At 42.9% G+C, this 21,912-nt stretch overlaps 1 protein-coding gene across 1 annotated transcript in view; it reads left to right on the top strand.

The window, feature by feature from the left end:
- HTRA3 (HtrA serine peptidase 3) overlaps window positions 1-9,859 on the top strand; it is a 35,768-nt gene extending 25,909 nt beyond the window's left edge. Inside the window, exons 7-9 of the mRNA XM_065405187.1 lie at window positions 2,824-2,872; window positions 8,057-8,152; window positions 9,694-9,859. Of these exons, the coding sequence (XP_065261259.1) occupies window positions 2,824-2,872; window positions 8,057-8,152; window positions 9,694-9,859 (311 nt within the window). The remainder of the gene's footprint in view (window positions 1-2,823; window positions 2,873-8,056; window positions 8,153-9,693) is intronic.
- Window positions 9,860-21,912: the final 12,053 nt, after the last annotated feature.

Consider the following 21,912-nt stretch of genomic DNA (forward strand, 5'->3'; position numbering starts at 1 on the left):
GACTCGATGACCTTTCAAGGTCCCTTCCAGCTCTAGAAGATAGGATGTCTCCACTTAAAAAAAAAAAAAAAAAAAAAAAAAAGGTCTTGGTGAAATCCTCATCCCATTGAAGTCAACAACAAAACTCCTATTAACTTCAGTGGCACCAGGATTGCACTCTTACTGACGGTGGCAATACTCACATGATAAAGTTATTCATGTACATGAGTGTTTGCAGGTTCAGGCCCATAATTTGGCTCTAACAATAATACTGTACTTTTGCTGTAGCTTTGTCTGTGGTTATGAATATTTGTGCCGTTAGTCCCTTACTGACCTGTCTCGTTTTGTATATTATCATAATAATCAATCAAAAAGTTTAACTTTGAGAAGAAGAGGCTGATAGTATCTAGTAAAAAGAACAGGAGTACTTGTGGCACCTTAGAGACTAACAAATTTATTAGAGCATAAGCTTTCGTGGGCTACAGCTAGTGTCTTTCTTATGTATGAAAATATCTCATAGAACAGAAAGCTCCTTAAGTAGTTAGCTTAATCTGAACTATCTAACAATAGATAGATAGTTCAGATATCTATTGAACAATAGAAATCTATTTGATTGTTCAAATCAAATAGATAGATTTGAACAATAGATAGATAGTATCTATTGTTCAAATCTATCTATTGTTCAAATCTATCTGTAGTTTACTGTAGCCAGTTTTGCTCAATTCATCTTAAAAATTTCAGGAGAGACTAAGCATTCCAGGGAAGGCAACAAAGATGGCTGGAGGTATGCTGTAAGATTGCCAAGGGCCCAGTAAATCCCACATTTCTGGGATGTGTTCCGTTGACTTTAATGGGAATATAGGGTGTGCAAGGAATGCAGGAGTAGGTCCCCGGCCTGGGATTATTTATCCTGGAAAGCACAAGTATTAGAGGCAACTGTTTAGTCTCTCCTCTTCATCCTCTCTCATAATGTGAAAGCAGCGGGATGCTCAAAGAAGTTGCAAGACAGTTATTCTGGAACAAGTGAGAGGAAATTCTTTTTTATACAGGATATAATCAACTGCTGAAGCACTCACTGCAGGATGTCATCAAATCAAATTAGTACATAAAGCAGCTTTTTGGCATCACCGCCACTCAGAACGGTTGTAGCTACAGAACCAATGGAGTTATCCCTGCCTATAGCAGGGCTGAATTTGCCCCATTTAAACTCACTTGCACCACAAGTTCAAATGCGTAAGGATCACTTCACTATGTTTTCATTCTTTGGAAAGCAGATACATTGAGGGCTTGTCTACACTTGCAGTGCTGCAGTGGCGCCACTGTAGTGCTTCAATATAGATACTAGTTTTGCTGACGGGAGAGGTAATCCACCTCTCTGAGAGCAGCGGCAGCTCCAGGCACCAGTGCTCCAAGCGCGTGCCTGGGGCGGCAAGCCGCGGGGGACGCCCTGCCGGTCCCTGCGAGGGCGGCAGTCAGGCAGCCTTCGGCAGCATGCCTCGCAGGCATGCCGCTGAAGGCAGCCTGCCTGCCGTGCTTGGGGCGGCAAAAAAGCTAGAGCCGCCCCTGTCTGAGAGGCAGTAGTTACAGTATCTGAAGAAAGAATTATTCCATCAGCCTAGTGCTCCCTACATAGGGTCTTAGGTCAGCTAAATGCGTCACTCAGGGGCGTGGATTTTTCACACTCTGAGTGACATTTTCTAACGTAGACTGGCCCTAAGTGTCATGTAGTTTACTTGTGTGGGGCTTTCAGAGGTGTCCTTAGAAGGTTCTGTCTCTATAAACATGGAAGACCCCATGGCACTTTTGTCTCATTGTTTAGGCACAGTCCTGGGAGGCAGGAGACTGGCTCTGTTAGAGCTTGAGTCATGTAACCTCTCAGTAAAATGGGGCTGATCATACTTATCCGCCTCATGGGTGTGTGGTGAATCTAAACTAATTGCTGTTTAGTGGCTGTCTATATAGTATTGTAAAGCACTTTGGAGTGCTATGGGATCTGTTCACTACGTGTGCTGTGCGACTAGTCGCCTAAGGTATTGTTTCTGCTCCCTGCTTGGAAACTTTTAAAACAAGAGAATAGGCCCTGATCCTACGAGCAGTTCTGTATGGGGATTTCACAGTATGACCTGATGGTTAGCAAATGTGGGCTTTGACAAACCAACAAGGGAAGCAATTTCCAGGGTTGAGGACCTATTACTGAGAATTCTTTGCCTTTAGCATACTTCTGATAAACCAGGAGCTCTTAGCTTGAGCACCACATGTGAGCTCAACACCTGCGGTATCGGGCAAGGAAAGAAGTGTTTTATTTATTTATTTATTTATTTATTTAACACTGTATTTATTTAGGTTTTTTGGTGAAATTTCCATTCCCCTCCCCCTGAAATTTTTTTTGTCAAAATCTCATTTTGACAAAATTGATTTAACCATCTTTGGATCAAACATACGTAGTGACAAAAATTTGCATTCTCTTAGGTGTAATAAGTTCTAAAAATTTTGGTGCTACTAAATCTTTTAGAAATCTTGGATGTTTCCTGAACTTTCCTTAAGGAAAACGTTTATAGTACTGAAACCGATCTTTTGTGAGTTCTTTTATAGCGCCCATTATCTCAGCAATGGGACTAGAGAGGAGAAATCCTAATTCTAATCATCCAGGGCTTCATGAGAGAAGGCGCAAGACCTTAGAAGTCATTCTAATCACTGTGCATGCTTTGCATTCTCTGTGCTATTAATCTTGGTAAAGATTAATCTGATACCTCTTGCTTGTATTGGCTTTTACCATTTCAATGGAAAAGGTGTTCTTGTGATTGCCTAAAATCTTTATATATAGCTGCTGTGTTTTTTTTCCAGATGGGAAAAAACGCTTCATTGGCATAAGGATGCTGACAATAACACCCATGTAAGTACCTTTTAAATATTTTCATATAAACTGCATTGGTATACATAAAATGTATTATAAAGGTTCAGCAGTGGTTCAGAGCAACAAAGTTCTGATCTGTATGTAAACTTCCACTAGGTTTGTGAATATTTTTAGTTTTCAGCAGTGAAATTTACATTCTGAGATCAGGAAATTAATCATCTCACAGTTCTCCCACTCCTGCCATTGGTGACAATATACATGAATGCGTGCTCTGCAAACTTTCTCACTCTGCTTTTCCCAGTCAGCTGATGTTCTGTCAGAATCCAATTCCTTTTCCACAACCAAAATGAAAGTCACACTAAGCATTATTTTGATACCAGGGCAATACTTTTCCTTTAGTCCAGATACAGTGTAGGACTAAAAAAGTCAACTCCATTCACTTGTCCCACTTTGTTAACAAAACCAACAAAACATTCCCTTGCCAGCTGAATGTATGCAAAAGAACTGGCAGAATAAGAACAATTTCTTCCAATTATCTCTTCATCGTATTTAACATAAAATCTGTAATTGTCTAGTGTCTGAAATATCAGTGGAGAGCAAATGAACATAAGAACGGCCATACTGGGTCAGGTCAATGGTCTGCCTAGCCTAGTATCCTGTCTTCCGATAGTGACCAATACCAGATGCTTCAGAGGGAATGAACAGAACAGGGCAATTTTTATTGAGTGATCCATCCCCTGTCATCCACTCCCAGCTTCTGGCAATCAGAGGTTTAGGGACACCCAGAGAATGGGGTTGTGTCCCTCATGATCTTCGCTAATAGTCATTGCTGGACCTATCCTTCATGAACTTATCTAATTCTTTTTTGAACCCACTTATACTTTTGGCCTTCGCAACATCCCCCGGCAATGAGTTCCACAGGTTGATTGTGTTGTGTGAAGAAGTACTTCCTTATGTTTGTTTTAAACCTGCCACCTATTCATTTCATCGGGTGACCCCTGGTTCTTGTGTTATGTGAAGGGGTAAATAACACTTCCTTATTCACTTTCTCCACGCCATTCATGATTTTATAGACTTGTATCATATCCTGCCTTAATTGTCTCTTTTCTAAAATGAACAGTCCCACTCTTTTTAATATCTCCTCCTATGGAAGCTGGTCCATGCCCTAATTATTTTGTTGATTTCTCCATACTTTGCCAATTCAAATATACCTTTTTTGAGATGGGATGACCAGAACTGCATGTAATATTCAATGTGTGAGTGTACCATGGATTATATAGTGGCATTATATTTTCTGTCTTATTATCTATCTCTTTCCTAATGGTGCCTAACATTTAGCTTTTTTGACTGCCGCTGTACATTTAGCAGATGTTTTCAGAGAACTATCCATGATGGCCATCACCATATTTGGGGTTGGGAAGGAATTTTCCCCAGGACAGATTGGCAGAGACCCTGGGGGTTTTTCACCTTCCTCTATAGCATGGGGCATGGATCATTTGCAGGTTTAAACTAGTGTAAATGGTGAATTCTCTGTAACTTGAAGTCTTTAAACCATGATTTGAGTACTTCAGTAACTCAGCCAGAGGTTAGGGCTCTATTATAGGTGTGAGTGGTGAGGTTCTGTGGCCTGCAGTGTTCAGGAAGTCAGACTAGATGATCAAAGAATCATAAAACTGGAAGGGACCTCGAGAGGTCATCTAGTCCAGTCCCCTGCCCTCAAGGCAGGACTAAGTATTATCTAGACCATCCTTGACAGGTGTTTGTCCAACCTGCTCTTAAAAATCCCCAATGATGGAGATTCCACAACCTCCCTAGGCACTTTGTTCCAGTGCTTAACCACCCTGACAGGAAGTTTTTCCTAATGTCCAACCTAAACTGCCCTTGCTGCAATGATCACAATGGTCCCTTCTGACCTTAAAGGCTATGTGTCTATGACTGCAAGGTCTTGCTTGAGTGGTAACACCTAATTTAGACCCCATCATTTGTATTATATTGGGATTATACTTTCCAGTGTGCATTACTTTGCATTTACCAGTATTGAATTTCATCTGCCATTTTGCTGCCCAGTCACCTAGTTTTGTGAGATCTCTTTATAACCCTTTGTACTCTTCTGTTTACACTTAGACAATTCCTCTTTTATACCAGTAGCTCTGTCTCCAGTGTGGCAGAAGGCTGTGTGACTAAACTCCTGTTTGCAGCATATGCAGCTGATGTTTTTGACTAAACAGTATTTATTTTATTGAGTTATATTTTTGCTGTCTCAAATATAAGGGTCAAATCCTCAGCAGGAATAAATCAGTGTGTCTTCATTAACGTCAGTAGTCGCTGACAGACACCAACTGAGGATTTAACTTTAAATATCATGACATATGCAGTCAGTGTGAGGCTTTGCTGCATTTGCAATATCTAAAGAAATATGGCAAGAAGTTTCCCTGGCCATTTTTGGTAAATAACAGCTCTATTGCCACCTTTTGGGTCTACAGCAGCAGCCAGCCTAAACATTGATTTTGTGCAAGCGCTCATGGGCACACGTACACGCCCCCTGGACTGACCCCCTCCCCTCTGCAACAGGCCCCCCAGCTTTGCCCTTTGCTGCCTACCCCATTTGCCCCTTGCAGCCTTTTGCGCCCCCCAACTTCAGTTTGTTTGCCTGCCCCGCCCTTTTCCCCCTGCAGCTTGGTTTGTTTGTCCCACCCCAGCGCTACAGTTAGCCCCTTGGTTCTTCTGCCCCACTCCCGGCCTGGTTGCTCCCCTTCCTTTGTGCCCCCCCTTGTCCTGATTGGCGCCTCCCTTTGTGTGCACATGCCCCCTCCCATGCGCTTGTGCCCCCCCGTTTTGATTGATCACTGCACCCCCCTGATGTTATTGTAACCTTCCCTCCCCTATAGGGTTACCATTCGTCCGGATTCTCCCGGACATGTCCGGCTTTTTGAGTTTAAAAATAGCGTCTGGGGGGAATTTGTAAATGTCCGGATTTCCCCCCTCCAATGCAGAGCGCGGCATGGCTGACAGGGCAGCCAGCCGGATCGAGCCACTCGCACGGGACTCCGGCAGCCAGAGCCCCTCCTCCGCTTCCCCCCTCCTCTCCCCTGCAGCTTCAGATCACTCCCCTCCTCTCTCTCCCCCCGTCCCCCTCCCTGCATTCGCAGATCGCCGGCCATTCGCATCGGGCCTTCAGCAGTCTGGAGCTCCTCCCCCTAGTCCCCCTCCCCTGCTGCCCAGCGCGCCGCTCCGCAGCACTCTGCGAGGGCGGGAACCGGGCTGTGCGCTCTGTGGGGGAGCGCGGCAGCATGTCAGGCTCCACATGGAGCCCGACACGCTGTTCTGAGCGGCACGGTAAGGGGACCAGGGGTCGGAGAAGGGGCAGGGGGGTTCTGGAGGGGGCAGTCAAGAGACAGGGAGCAGGGGGGGAGGGTTCGATGGGTCATGAGTTCTGGGGGGGGGCTGTCAGGGGGCGGGGGTGTGGATAAGGTTTTGGGCAGTCAGGGGACAGGTAGGATGGGGGGGGTCTCAGGAGGGGGCAGTTAGGGGACAAGGAACAGGGGGGTTGGGAGTTCTGGGGGGGGCTGTCAGGGGGCGGGGTGGGGAGGGATCGGAGCAGTTAGGGGTCAGGGAGCAGGGGGGTTTAGATGGGTCGGGAGTTCTGGGGAGGGGGTCTGTCAGGGGGCGGGGAGTGGTTGGATGGGGTGTGGGAGTCCCGGGAGTCTGTCGGGGGCGGGGGTGTGGATAAGGTTTTGGGCAGTCAGGGGACAGGTAGGGGGTAGGGTCCTAGGGGGGCAGTTAGGATAGGAGGGTCTCAAGAGAGCAGGGAGGCTTAGGTAGGGGGTGGGGTCCTGGGGGGCAGTTAGGGGCAGGGGTCCCAGGAGGGGGCAGTCAGGGGACAAGGAGCGGGGGGGGATTCTGAAGGGGGCAGTCAGGGGGCGGGAAGTGGGAGGGGCAGGGGCGGGGCTCCCACCGTCCTCTTTTTTGATTGTTGAAATATGGTAACCCAACTCCCCTAGTGCAGCTAAAGGAGCTGGATTTCCATCTTACGTCGGTGACTGACCCCCCTCCAAGTCGCTGTTAGCCCCCCTATCTGGCCCCCTTCATTTCGAAGCCCTCCTCCCCTGCCTGCAGCCTAGCGGGGAGGAGTGGTTGACCTGCTTCCCCTCCCCCCTCTTCTCCGGTGTTTTTTTCCCTCCCTCCCTGCTCATTATGGAGGGGAATGTGGCGGGCGAGACCTCTCAAGTAGACCCCGCCGCCCCTCCCCTGCCTGCCCCCCCGACATCCCCCCTAGCCTCTACCTCAACCGCCGCTGCTGGAAAAAAAAAATTACAGTGTCTGTGTGTGTGTGTGTTTGTTTTAACTCTATTAACTTCATACGGGGGAAATTGTGAAGCAGTGCTGGTTTCCTTTCCATCTGACTGCATAGCTCACAAACTCTCCGGTTATGATACTGAAGCACAGCTATCCATGGCAACTGAGTTGAAAGTCTTTACACCCAGAGATAGGCTTGAAGCAACTCTGTACCCTAAGCCTGGGATTCAGTCATCCTCAAACATTAGGGGGGCAAAGTGTTTTACAATCTGTATTTTGCAGCTGGCTCCTTACTCTTTTAACAAGCCAAATGCAGAACACTCGAAAGCAGAGCAAAATTTCCCAAACAAGATTTTTCTTGAAAAACTCAGGAATCTGGTCTTGCTGTGGACCAGACACAGGTCTCCTGTTTGACTACTGGAGTTTTCAAAAGTGTTGTATTTTTAATTGCGGACACAATGAGAATGAAATGCCAAAATAAACAAACTAGACTATCAGCAAATGTTTGCCTTATCACCAGTGTGAATGTTACTCAGCTTATAAACTCTCTGGGCCATCTTTTCATTCTGTGTTAGTACAGCACCTAGCACAATGGGGTCCACGAGTGAAGCTCTAAGGTGCTTCCACAATACAAAGCACAGCAATAACAGAACAAGCTATTTCTGCATGAGGTACAAGACAATAATTATGGCATGTGCAGTTGAGGATGCATAATAACAAATCTGATTCCTTTTAAAAATCTGCTGATATAGAGAGTTTTTTTCATTCAGGCAATTTTAATGATAATTTGTGGATACATACTTAGGTTAAGTAATGTATTTTATTACACTTATTTATTCAAGAGAAAGCTCAAGAATAATGTAGTACTTTTGAAAATTATTTCTCTTTGAAACAATTACTGATTTCAATATTTTAATCTTCTCTTAGTCTTGTGGAAGAACTAAAACTCAATAATCCTGACTTTCCTGATGTCAGCAGTGGAATTTATGTACACGAAGTTGTCCCAAATTCACCTTCTCAGAGGTAGGTGGAATCCAAAGCAAATATCATTTTTCTTCATGTTGAAGATACTTATCCAACAGAAACTAGCAGGCAGTGTTGTCGTTTATATTCAAGGTCTTGCATGTTCTTGCTTTATATTATTTTTGCTTTTCAAAGGGAATTTGGGACGTTTAGTAGAATACCTGTTAAAATATTTTGATGAATTTCTATTAACATTTAAAATAGTCAAATATTTATAATATCATTGCTAAGGGCAACATCTTAAAGTATTAGCTAGTTTGAATTTTTAAATAAACAAACACGCTTAAAGAACTATGTAACCATATTTGTATTTGAAAGGCAAAATTAAGTGTGAATAAACAGAACCTTTAATATAAATGAGGATGCTGCTTGCCAATCTTTGTTGAATAAATGTCTTCATATGTTCCCTATTACTATGACATAGTAGCTGTTGGCTTGAATTTTCTACAGACTAGGCTCAGTTTTCAAACTTCATTTCATACTAATATTGTTAAGCCCCAACACTTCATCTCGGAGGAATGAATGATTGTTTTTTCAGGCTTTCTACATATCCGATTTTAAGACTTTTTCTAGGAATTAATAAGAAAATTGGAGGATGAACTAAGTCATTCAGATAAATATTTGAAGGCAAAGAGAAAAAAAAAATTACCAGCATTTTGGTCAGTACATTCCGTCCACTTTAGAATTTTTAGAAGTAGACTTTGTTTCTTTTCAAGGCACTCAGTATATATGACAGGGGACAGTCTAATCTTGGCAGAAGGATGAACTAAAAAGACTCACTGGTGAAAGGTATCTTTCATGTCTATGTTGTTATAGATACTGAAGTTTTGAGAAAACAATACCTAGTGAAAACTAGATTTGTGCTCTATCTGTCGTCACTGTTTTAGAAGACATCTCTTCAATTCAATGCTCCATGGGTACAATTTTTCATATAACATTTTTTTTTCAAAAATTGCAGATTCTGCAATGCCAAAACATTTTGCAGATTTGTGTTGATTTTGCCAAATTGCTCATTTTGGAAAAAAAATTAAAATAAATCAAAACATCTCATTTCAATTTTTCAGTTTTGAAATGACTTTTTTGTTTCAAAATTTTCTTTAATGTTATTTTTAAAAATTCAAATACATTTAGAAATTATCAAAATCAAAAAGAAACATTTTGATTTTGTCAAATTGAAATATTTAATCTGAGCAAAAGCAATTTTGTTCAATTGTATAATTCACTGAAAAATTCAGAATATTAATTTTTTATCCATTCTGAAATGATTTTTCAACTTTTTGAAATTGCCAACAAATCAAAAAATCCATTATTCGCCTAGCTCTAATGCTTCATGTTTGATTTTAGAAAACTGCTGAGATTACAGTTTACTGCAGTTAGTAACACCCTGAATGAAATTCACCCCTATGGAAAGGCTGAGAGCAAGACTTATGTACGACATCCATCAAATAAGTGGTGCATAGACCTTATGCTGGTCCTCTATACAGGGTGAATTCATGCCCTTGAATACACAGCTTAATCCTTGCTTTATCTTGCTTATGCAGAGGTGGCATCAAAGATGGAGACATCATTGTCAAAGTAAATGGACGTCCTTTGATGACCTCCAGTGACCTGCAAGAGGCTGTGATGAATGAGTCACCTCTACTACTTGAAGTTCGAAGGGGAAATGATGACTTGCTATTTAACATAGAGCCTGAAGTTGTCATGTAAATCGAACTGAGGAAGCTCACACCATAACTAAACTCACTTATTCTGAAACATCAGATACCTCCTTTACAGCTGCAGTGATTATACTTCCTGTTGACTAATGACAAGGTGGACTAACTTGATTGCCTGAGCCATGTCTGTACATAGTAGTTAAATTTAATTAGGTTACAAAATGAAAACAAACGTGATTTTACCTTCAAAGTAATTTCGTTAAAAATATTTTGAGGAGAACAAGAAACAACCCCACAATGTGTGTAAATTGGGCACATTAATTATATGTCTGCCATTGCAGGGGCCTCAGGCACTGGTGCACTTCGGCCCTTCTGTTCTCTGCCTGTGGCCGGGGCGGCTCCAAGCACCAGCGCAGCAAGCGCGTGCCTGGGGCTGCAAGCCGCGGGGTGCGGTGTACCGGTTGCCATGAGGGCGGCAGTCAGGCAGCCTTCGGTGGCATGCCTGCAGGAGGTCCGCCGGTCCTGCGGCTTTGGTGGCAATTCGGCGGTGGGTACGCCTAAGGTGCGGGACTGGCAGATCACCCGCAGAAACACCGCCGAATACGGGTGACCAGTGGACCGCCTGCAGGTGTGCCGCTGAAGGCCGCCTGACTGCCATGCTTGGGGCGGCAAAAAACATAGAGCCGCCCCTGCCTGTGGCACATAATAGTCTAATCTCCTGTGACCGTAATGCTTCGGTCTAATTTTGGTTGTTGGCTTTAGTGTGTGGGTACTGGGTGGTATTGATGGCCTGTGATGTACAGGAGTTCAGACTGGAACTGGTGGTCCCTCTGGCCTTAAACTCTATGACTCTGGGGTGTCACTATAGAAACTGGCTCCAACCCCAGTCCCATTAAATTTAATAGAAGTTTTGCCATTGATGGCGGGGTTAGTCCTGTAATTTGAAAGTCCATAACTCCATCAACAGTGAGGAAACATGGTTAAAAAGGGGAAATTGCCATTGGATGATTATAAGCAGGATTTTGACACAACAGAACTAAGCTACTTTGACCAAAAGCTGAGCTTTTTGTTTGTTTGTTTTTGCATTTTTTGCCTCTTTAAATGTGAAATTAGCATTGGCAAAGCCTTTATTAGTTCTTGGAGCTTGTACATTATATGTGAATGCAGGTGGGGAAAATTTGTAAATATAAAAATAGTATGAAAGTGGTAACAGGCTATAGAGTGTTACACCTAGGTCATGCAATTCTGGAATATAGTAAATGATTCTTATAGAATTAATGCTTTAGTTAAATATATAAAAGTCGAAACAATGTGCAGAAAAAAAAGTTTGAAAATGCACAGTATTTTTACAGGGTTTTTTAAAGTCATGGTACAAATTAGTTTTTCATTATACTGGTACGCTTTGCTGAAAAATTGATATACTACTTATGCTTGTACTGTATATGTTTCTACTGTAAGGAAATTGAAGTTTGCACAAATAAAATTTTGCTTTGCACCGCTGTTAATAATTATTTTTGCAAATATTCTCTTGTTCTGGAACAGACTCTCCCAAGAAGAAAGTGAAAGGATTTTTCATGCTATTTAACAGCTCTCATTCCTGAATGGCACTGGATTGCTTGGGCACTTTACAGATGATTCTCTTCTTAATGGCTTGTGGAGATCATCTGAAGCGAGATGAAGGTTAAATCCTTCATGACCTGTCTTAACTAATATAGAATCATAGTGATTTGACTTGTTCACAAGCAGCCTTTAATTTTGCCAACTAAAGATAGGGGTTAGCTCGGCAGCTTTTGAGGTTGCTAATTAAAAGTAACCTCAGATAAATTCCAAATCTAATCCAGTCCATTAACCAACTTTCATTGTAAACAAGATTAATCTGAATATTCTGTGTGTGGATAGAAAAAAAAATCTGATCAACAAAATAATCGAAGTGTACAAGTGGGATTGCTTTTATAGGCAAGATTCTAAAAATCGCCCTTTCCTCATAGTGGAGCAGAGCTGGCTGCCTTCTCCCAAAAATGAAACACCAAAACACCCCTTTGATAAATTTAACCTTCTACTAGCCAAAAGGAATTACACAGAGGATTGGATTAGATTGCACCAAAATGGCAGGAATCTTCCAAAAATTGCTGGTTATGGGGCTGAGGAAATCCAGATTATATCCCCAGATTCCTCACTACAAATTCTTTTCCTCCTCTCCCTGTTTCAAACGACACACATTGAACACTGTGCTGTACTATCACACGTAGTCTGTATAGCTTTCAGAAACAAAGTTAACTTAAACCAAGTTACTGGGCAAACTGGTTGAAACTACAATAAAGAAAATGATCAGACACATAGATGAACATAATTTGTTGGGGAAGAGTCAACATGGGAAATCCACTCAATGTGCAGCGGCAGTCAAAAAAGAAAACAGAATGTTGGGAATCATTAAGATTTAAAACAAACAAAAGGAAGTATTTCTTCACACACTGCACAGTCAACCTGTGGAACTCCTTGCCAGAGGATGTTGTGAAGGCCAAGACCATAACAAGGTTCAAAAAAGAACTAGATAAGTTCATGGAGGATAGGTCTATCAATGGCTAGTAGCCAGGATGGGCATGGATGGTGTCCCTAAACTCTCTTTGCCAGAGGCTGGGAATGGGTGATGGGATGGATCACTTGATGATTACCTGTTCTGTTCATTCCCTCTGGGGCACCTGGCATTGGCCACTGTCAGAAGACAGGATACTGGGCTAGATGGACCTTTCGTCTGACCCAATATGGCCGTTCTTATGTTCAAGTTTCTTTATCAAGTGCTTCTGTTTCCCTCCTTGCTTATGATTATGACAAAGCATTTTTGTTTAAATAGGAAGCTAAGGGCCTGATCCAAACCCCATCGAAGCGAATGGAAAGACTCATTTACATCAGGCTCCAAATGAATAAATGGCACAATTCCTTACCCCTTCTCTGTGCAAACACATTCAGGCCTGTGCCCAAGGAAAGGGGGACATTTTTGTGGGAACTCCTTTTTGAAAGACCACCTTGGCTTAACCACGAGATCTTGCATGATCTAAAAAATAAAAAGGAGTCCTATAAAAAATGGAAACTAGGACAGATTACAAAGGATGAATATAGGCAAACAACACAGGAATGCAGGGGCAAGATTAGAAAGGCAAAGGCACAAAATGAGCTCAAACTAGCTACGGGAATAAAGGGAAACAAGAAGACTTTTTATCAATACATTAGAAGCAAGAGGAAGACCAAAGACAGGGTAGGTCCACTGCTTAGTGAAGAGGGAGAAACAGTAACAGGAAACTTGGAAATGGCAGAGATGCTTAATTACTTCTTTGTTTCGGTCTTCACCGAGAAGTCTGAAGGAATGCCTAACATAGTGAATGCTAATGGGAAGGGGGTAGGTTTAGCAGATAAAATAAAAAAAGAACAAGTTAAAAATCACTTAGAAAAGTTAGATGCCTGCAAGTCACCAGGGCCTGATGAAATGCATCCTAGAATACTCAAGGAGCTAATAGAGGAGGTATCTGAGCCTCTAGCTATTATCTTTGGAAAAATCATGGGAGACGGGAGAGATTCCAGAAGACTGGAAAAGGGCAAATATAGTGCCCATCTATAAAAAGGGAAATAAAAACAACCCAGGAAACTACAGACCAGTTAGTTTAACTTCTGTGCCAGGGAAGATAATGGAGCAAGTAATTAAGGAAATCATCTGCAAACACTTGGAAGGTGGTAAGGTGATAGGGAATAGCCAGCATGGATTTGTAAAGAACAAATCATGTCAAACCAATCTGATAGCTTTCTTCGATCAGATAACGAGTCTTGTGGATAAGGGAGAAGCTGTGGATGTGGTATACCTAGACTTTAGTAAGGCATTTGATACGGTCTCGCATGATATTCTTATCGATAAACTAGGCAAATACAATTTAGATAGGGCTACTATAAGGTGGGTGCATAACTGGCTGGATAACCGTACTCAGAGAGTTGTTATTAATGGTTCCCAATCCTGCTGGAAAGGCATAACGAGTGGGGTTCCGCAGGGGTCTGTTTTGGGACCGTCTCTGTTCAATATCTTCATTAACGACTTAGATATTGGCATAGAAAGTACACTTATTAAGTTTGCGGATGATACCAAACTGGGAGGGATTGCAACTGCTTTGGAGGACAGGGTCATAATTCAAAATGATCTGGACAAATTGGAGAAATGGTCTGAGTTAAACAGGATGAAGTTTAACAAAGACAAATGCAAAGTGCTCCACTTAGGAAGAAAAAATCAGTTTCACACATACAGAATGGGAAGAGACTGTCTAGGAAGGAGTACGGCAGAAAGGGATCTAGGGGTTATAGTGGACCACAAGCTAAATATGAGTCAACAGTGTGATGCTGTTGCAAAAAAAGCAAACATGATTCTGGGATGTATTAACAGGTGTGTTGTGAGCAAGACATGAGAAGTCATTCTTCCGCTCTACTCTGCTCTGGTTAGGCCTCAGCTGGAGTATTGTGTCCAGTTCTGGGCACCACATTTCAAGAAAGATGTGGAGAAATTGGAAAGGGTCCAGAGAAGAGCAACAAGAATGATTACAGGTCTTGAGAACATGACCTATGAAGGAAGGCTGAAAGAATTGGGTTTGTTTAGTTTGGATAAGAGAAAACTGAGAGGGGACATGATAGCAGTTTTCAGGTATCTAAAAGGGTGTCATAAGGAGGAGGGAGAAAACTTGTTCACCTTAGCCTCTAAGGATAGAACAAGAAGCAATGGGCTTAAACTGCAGCAAGGGAGGTCTAGGTTGGACATTAGGAAAAAGTTCCTAACTGTCAGGGTGGTTAAATACTTGTCACCTTCTAGTCTACTGTTGGAAATGGGCCATCCTGATTATCACTACAAAAGTTTTTTTTTCTCCTGCTGATAATAGCCCACCTTAATTGATTAGTCTCATTAGAGTTGGTATGGCAACACCCATTTGTTCATGTTCTCTGTATATATATATCTTCCTACTGTATTTTCCATTGCATGCATCTGATGAAGTGGGCTTTAGCCCATGAAATCTTATGCCTAAATCAATTTGTTAGTCTCTAAGGTGCCACAAGTACTCCTTGTTCTTTTTGCTGATACAGACTAACACGGCTACCACTCTGAAATCTGAAGAAAGAGAGGCTAGTGTCTTAGCTGGGACTACCTGTTTGTTTATTTTCTCTTTATTTATTTATTTTGCTGCTCCTGAGTGGCTGGTCTGTTCTCTGGCATGCTGAAAGGGGGAGAAGTATCTGGAAGGGCTTGGCTGGCCATCACTGCCAGAGTTCTACAGAGGGCTCCTACTTTAGCAGCTGGACCTGAGTGAATGCACATTCCCTGCAACACCCCAAGGGGCTGCAGTGTTAGCATCAGGTTCTTGACAGGACCATGTAAGTTGTTACTGCATTTAAAAGAAATCACAAAGACCTCTTTATATTGAGATAATATGGAGTCCTAATGTAATTTTTAGCCAAAGCTAAAAGCTTATAAATAAGAAGTGGGTTTTAGCTCACAAAAGCTTATGCTCAAATAAATGTGTTAGTCTCTAAGGTGGCACAAGTACTCCTCGTTCTTTTTTGTATAGTGATTGTTTCCAGTGTTGTTGTAGCTGTGCTGGTCCCAGGATATTAAAGACCAGATGGGTGAGGTAATGTTTTATTGGACTAACTTTGGTTGGTGAACGAGACAAGCTTTCAAGCTACACACAGCTCTTCTTCAGGTCTGGGAAAGGTAATCAAAGTGACTCAGAGACCTTCAGTTGCTAAGCATCCCAGTGTAGTTTATTTACACTTGCTCTTTCCACCACTTTACTGATTCATACACCATAATTATTATTCAGTTTCTCCTCACTTCTCTCAGGGGAGATAAAAGAAATCCTTCCCAGTTCTGCAAGCCTCCTTTTTCCCTTGTACTCCCTCGCTATGCCTTATTACACCTCCTGTGTTAATGGGCCAATTTTCTCATTAGTCCTCCCCCAGCCCATTCTAATCCACTAATTCAGCTGTTGGTTCCCAGCACTCTGTCACAATGTCACAGCTAAATACAAGGTGGAACAGATTGCTTAGTTTAAGTAGTGAACACATTTCAAAGGACCATTCAAGGTGATGTGGACTATTAACAACTCTGCAGTCACAGGATAAAAAGGGGGGTTGGGGATTACAGATTGTTATAGTAAACCATAAATCCAGTGTCTTTATTAAGACTGTAATTTTTAGTGTTTAACAAAATTATGAATTTGTTTTGTTTTAAACCTTCTGGCTATTAATTTTATTTGGTGACCCCTAGTTCTTGTGTTATGAGGAGTAAATAACACTTCCTTCTTTACTTTCTCCACACCAGTCATGATTTTATAGATCTTTATCATATCCCTCCTTAGTCATCTCTTTTCCAAGCTGAAAAGTCCCAGTCTTCTTAATCTCTCCTCATATGGCAGCCATTCCACACCCCTAATTATTTTTGCTGCCCTTTTCTGAACCTTTTCCAATTCCATGATATATTTTTTTGAGATGGGGCGACCACATCTGTACGTAGTATTCAAGATGTGGGTGTACCATGGATTTATATAGAGGCAGGGTCTGGTGCTGCTCTGAATTGGTGGGCCCTACTCTGTGGGGACCTTGCTTCTAATGATGAATTTGGGCAGATGTTTGAAGATCAGAAGATGAGGTTCAAAAATATTTCTTTCAGGATGGAGTCTCCATTGAGTATGGATTGTAGTTGTTTGACACCCCATATGGGTTCCAGTATAAGGTGGTAGGGGACAACTAGGGGTGTGCAGTCAGAGAGTCTTATTTTTCTGCATCAAAGCAGGTTCTCTTGGGGTATTTGGGTGGCCTGTTTGATGATGCGATCTATTTTTCTGGTGGAGTGCTAAGTGTGTATCCTGGAGTTTCTTCTCGGATTATGTTCTGTGGTATCGGAGTGCCTAGCTATAGATAACAGATTTCTTAATGTGTTTGGGGTGGTTACTAGCTCTGTGGAGGTAAGCATGCAGATATGTGGGTTTCTTGTACACTGTATAGTTGTCTGTAGGGTTCTATTGTTGTCACTGGTGTGGGAGTGTTCTAGAGAGTTTTGTGAGTGGTGGTTGTTTGAAGTTGTGGTCGAAATTTGAGGAACTTTAGATCTTCTGCCTAGAAGATGAAAATATCACTGATGTATAACATTGGTTTTGTGGTGCATTGTCTAGAAATTCTTCTTCAAGGTGGCCCATAAAGAGGTTGGCATATTGGGGAGCCATCCTAGTACTCATGGCTGTTTCCATGGTTTGGACAAAGTGGTTTGTGGTTGAATGTAAAATTGTTATGGATGAAGATGAAATAGATAAATTTGTCAATGTGTTTGCAGTGGATATCTGAGAGTTGTCCATTGTCTTGTAGATATTTGAGGAAGGCAGTGATGCCGTTATGGTGAGGGATGTTGGTGTATAAGGAAGTGTCATCCATGGTGGCAAGGATGGTGTTCTGAGGGTTGTTAATGTTATGGAGTTTCTGGAGGAAGTTGGTTGTGTCCTGGAGGAAACTGGTATTTTGTGTGGTGAGTGGTTTGAGATGATATTTATGAGTCCTGATATTTCTCCAGTAAAAGTGCTGTGGCCAGATATCATGGGTCTGCCAGAGTTCACTTGTTTGTGTATCTTGAGAAGCATGTAGAAGATCCTGGGGGTGGGTTTGTGGGGGATGAGGTTGTGGAGGTTTTTTTGGAGTTGTTTGGGGAAGGATTTGATGATATCTTTTAATCCTGGGTGAATTGTGGTGTTGGGTTCCTTTGAGTTTTTTCTTTTCAAAAGTTTCAACATTATTCCTGAAGCAATCAGTGTAATGATCAAGTGTGTAGTTTTTGTTCACTGAGAGGTCTCAGTCCTTGTCCTTCAGAAAATGAGCCTGGGAGCTTAAATTCATAACTTTGCTAGAGACTAAAATTCATGGCCTTAATAAAGACACTGGCCCCAAAATCCAGCATGGGGGCTGATAGGAGCCAGCAGCAGGCACTGATTGGGGACAATGAAGTCACTCTGTTGCTGAAACCCGTTCCAGAGCAGGCTTTGAAGCAGGAGCAACAGCAGCACATTCTGGGTCCATACTTGGAGGAGCTGATGGTCTCCTCAAGGAACAGCCCACTGCGGAACCTGCAGCAGACACAGATGGGACAGAAGTGGACCCTAGGCTCAGTAAGTTTCTGGCTCTATTTTAATGTTTTATTAATACAGTAATAGGAGCAGATTCTGCTGTGTGAACTAAGGCAAAAGTTATGAGAAGCCTTGGCTAGCAGCGTGTATCTGCTAATGGTGGTTTGTATGCTGGTGGTGTGGCTTCGCCCCTCCTTCCTCCTCCACCCAACCACATGGTGTTCAGAAAAGTGACCAGGACCAGGTGATTCAAACAGTAAAGAACATCTTTAAAGTGTATTTTGATGGGAAAGGGACAGACTTTTGCCATTCCTGTTTCTTAAAAATAATAACCTTACCTTGCCATACCTGTAAGTATGCTGCTCTGTAACCATTCTACAGGCTTTCGAGCCACCTGGAAACAGTGAGTTCTGTGTGTGTGTGTTTGGGGAAATGTATTCCATTCTCAAATCTAGTCCATTTCAATTACAGGTAGTCCTTATAGTCCATAGGTGACAGAATCATTTGTCCCAAATATGCCTGTGGTTTGAAATTTTGTCCAGAAATGTGCTGGTGGGTGGGAAGGAGAGACTGAATTTCTCTCTGTTTTCATGCAGTCAAAACATGCTACTCCATGTGGAAGCTACTGCAGCATTCTGTGGATTCCCTCATGAATTCTGACTTGGGTGCTGATAGCCGCAAACTTTTCCTGAAGCAGGAACTCCAGATGGGGATGGTTGTATTTTTCAGAGTTACTTTGGTAGCTGACCAGCCCATGCCACTTATAGATGTGCTGCTCAGTCAGTATACATCTGAATAGTTCTGTTGCATAAAGTGCAGGTTTCCCACCAGCAGCTTGAAGTAACATCGTCCTTTGCTAGTCAGGTACCACAAGAACTGTTATGTCCTTCAAAATGTAGAAGCCCTGAAATAATTGAAAAAGCTTTTGTAGCACAGGCACTGATGGGAGCTGTATACCCCAAACCCAAGTAGTTTTGCAATTTTCTGAAATAAAAAAAAGCAGCTTTGCATTTTTAATTTATCTTTGTGCCTGTCATTTTTGTGCTGCCATTAACCAGGCTATATCCAGGGAGCTTCTGTGGTCAGAAGCATCCTTCTCACAATATACTGAAGTTCAGTTTATAAAAGTACCATTTTTTGTCCTAGAAATTCCACAAGGATTTTTTTTCTGTGTTTCTACAGTGAGCTATTTGAGACAATAATCCTCTGTGCCTTGTCTTTTCCAGGCCCCTTGACCTCTACTGGTTGCAGTATCTCCACAGCTCACCCACACTGCAGTAGAAGCCTGGGACAACGTATCTTCATCAACCTTTCCAAGAGGAAGCATTTCCATGATGAACTTCAAACGTAAGTTCTGGAGAGGACCAACAAGCAGGTCCAGTACCAAAGACAGAGACACTTACGGCTGGAGGAAAGGCATACCACAAGACAAGAGAAAGGGTCAACCTGTCTGAACAGCTTGAGGAGAGGTTTTCAGCACAGGAGCAGGCACTTGCTTCAGAGTTCCTGCAACAGGAATGGTGGCTAAGGGAGGCGGACAGAGTTTACCAGAAAGAGTTGTTTGAGTGGCTCATATCACTAGTGACTGCAAAAGTAGTGGCTCCTGCTGCATCACCCCTGCCATGGCCTGAGTCCCCTGTGTGCTACCCTGAGCTGCAGTCCAGAAGCACCTTGGAAGACTCCATCACTGGCTGGCACCTGCAATTGGGGCCCCATGAGCAGCTAGGCAGGGCAACCTTGCTCCATATTGACCCCCTCCCCTGTGGATGCCCCAACCTCCCTCCTACAGTGTTGCATGCATGGCAAATGTGGAAAGAAGAACAGGTGGCCATAGGACGTGCCATGGTAAGGGGTGTCTGTCTTGTACATGATTTCACTGTTCATGCACTTTGTTTTTATTTTTATTTTTCTGTAAGGTTCTGTTACTGGTGTTTTGGTGTGGTAATGGGAGCTTGCCTACCTGGGAATGGATGAATATTGTACTTTTCTAATAGAGGTTTATAAAGGTTTTTTTTATATGTGAAGAATGTTTTATTTATTTCGATCACTGCTTCACATCGTATGATGTGTATTCAAAATAATAAAGGTAAACACATGATCACAGGGACAATTAGGAATTAGTATGCAAAGACTGTCCCTCAATATAGTTATCTATAGCAATTCACACTTCAGTCACTTCCTTCCATACTGTGAATAATCACCCTCCCCCACACCCAATTTCATAAGTGGTCTTGTCATTCATAAGTACATTACATGGCATTAAAATTCCATGCCCCTTCACAAAAACTCCATCTCTCTTCACAATCAGTGAGCCTCCATACCATCACTCCTCACACCCCCGCCCCCACAAGCACATTCATAAAGGTACTATTCCCCCTCTTCCGTTGCACCATGCAAGTCCATAATGTGGGAGCACAAAACATCTCTGGCTTCTGGTACCTGGGTGCATCCAGCTTCTGTAGGTGTGCTTTCTGGCTGAGCGTACTGATTCAGGGGCCCCTCGTTGTCATAGGTCCATTCAGGGGGAAATGGCTCACCTCTGGCTTCACGATGATTGTGAAGAGCACAGCAAGCCACAGTAATGCAGACAGCACTGATGACAGTGGCATCCAAATGGGTCTGTAAACATCTCAAATGGGATTTCAGTCTGCCAAAAGCACATTCAACGACCTTTCTGTACCTGCTGAGAATGTAATTAAAGCATCTTTTGCCAGGGCCCCTGAAATCAGGATATAATTTCATAAGCCAAGGCAGAAGGAAGTATGCAGGGTCCCCAGAATAACAGTGGGGACAGTAATTCCATTTATGATAAAAAGCAACAGAGAGTCCTGTGGCACCTTTAAGACTAACAAAAGTATTGGAGCATAAGCTTTCGTGAGTGAATACGCACTTCGTCAGACGCATGTGGGTATTCACTCACGAAAGCTTATGCTCCAATACTTCTGTTAGTCTTAAAGGTGCCACAGGACTCTCTGTTGCTTTTTACAGATCCAGACTAACACGGCTACCCCTCTGATACTTGACTCCATTTATGATGTCATTTGGTGGGAATAGTGTCCCAGCCTGTCCATGAATGTAGACTCCTCTCAGTGGAAAACCCTGGCTTCATGAACTTTTCCAGTGCAACCTACACTGACATTCATAAATCACCCTCCGTGGTCCACAAGGGCCTGCATAACAATAGAGTACAGTAGTAGTCTTTGTGGTTTATGTGCTAGAGGAGGGCAAACTATGGGCACATGAGTCCTATCAATGGCCCCAGTCACTTTGGAGTAAACCACACAACTGATTGCCTCAGAAACCTCCACAACCACTTTCCAACACCAAACTGGTTTGCAGTGAACCTGTAGCAGTCTGGGGTAGCCAGTTTCCAGATGGCTATAGTTACCTGCTTCTGGACTAGCATGGCTGGCCTCATGCATGTGTCTTTATGCTGGGGGGTCAGGACAAGCTGCTCACAAAGCTCCAGAAATGTAGCTTTCTTCATGCAAAAGTGCTGGAGCCCTTGCTGGTCACTCCAGGTCTGCATGACGATGTGATCCCACCAAGCTGTACTGAGAAGCATCAGTTTGTCTGCCATGCTCGGGTACCCCTCCTCCTGCTCCATAATAAACGGTGTCAGGTTCCTTTGGTGGGTCAGAAAACACTGCTGCAATGTCCACCAGCATCTCACGGAAGCTCTGCCTGTTTCCTGACACAGGAGTGAAAGCACAAGCAAGAGGAGTTCTTCAAAAAGTGCCTCCTGCATGTAGCTGCCTCCAATAGCTGGGAGCACACTGACCAAAATGACTATTTGGCAGGATGTGTTGGTGGATTGTTCTAACTTCCTGTAATGTGCAGCATGGAGCCAAGTTTTCCCATAGTGCACCGTGGTCAAAGGGCTAGAGTGGCCACATTTTGGGTGGGTGCCAGGGAGTCTGGATATGGTTGGTTTGACTCAGGTGCTGTAGTGTGGACACCAGAGCCCCAG

Source organism: Emys orbicularis, chromosome 5 (genome assembly GCF_028017835.1).
Source record: "Emys orbicularis isolate rEmyOrb1 chromosome 5, rEmyOrb1.hap1, whole genome shotgun sequence".
Classification (NCBI taxonomy): domain Eukaryota; kingdom Metazoa; phylum Chordata; order Testudines; family Emydidae; genus Emys; species Emys orbicularis.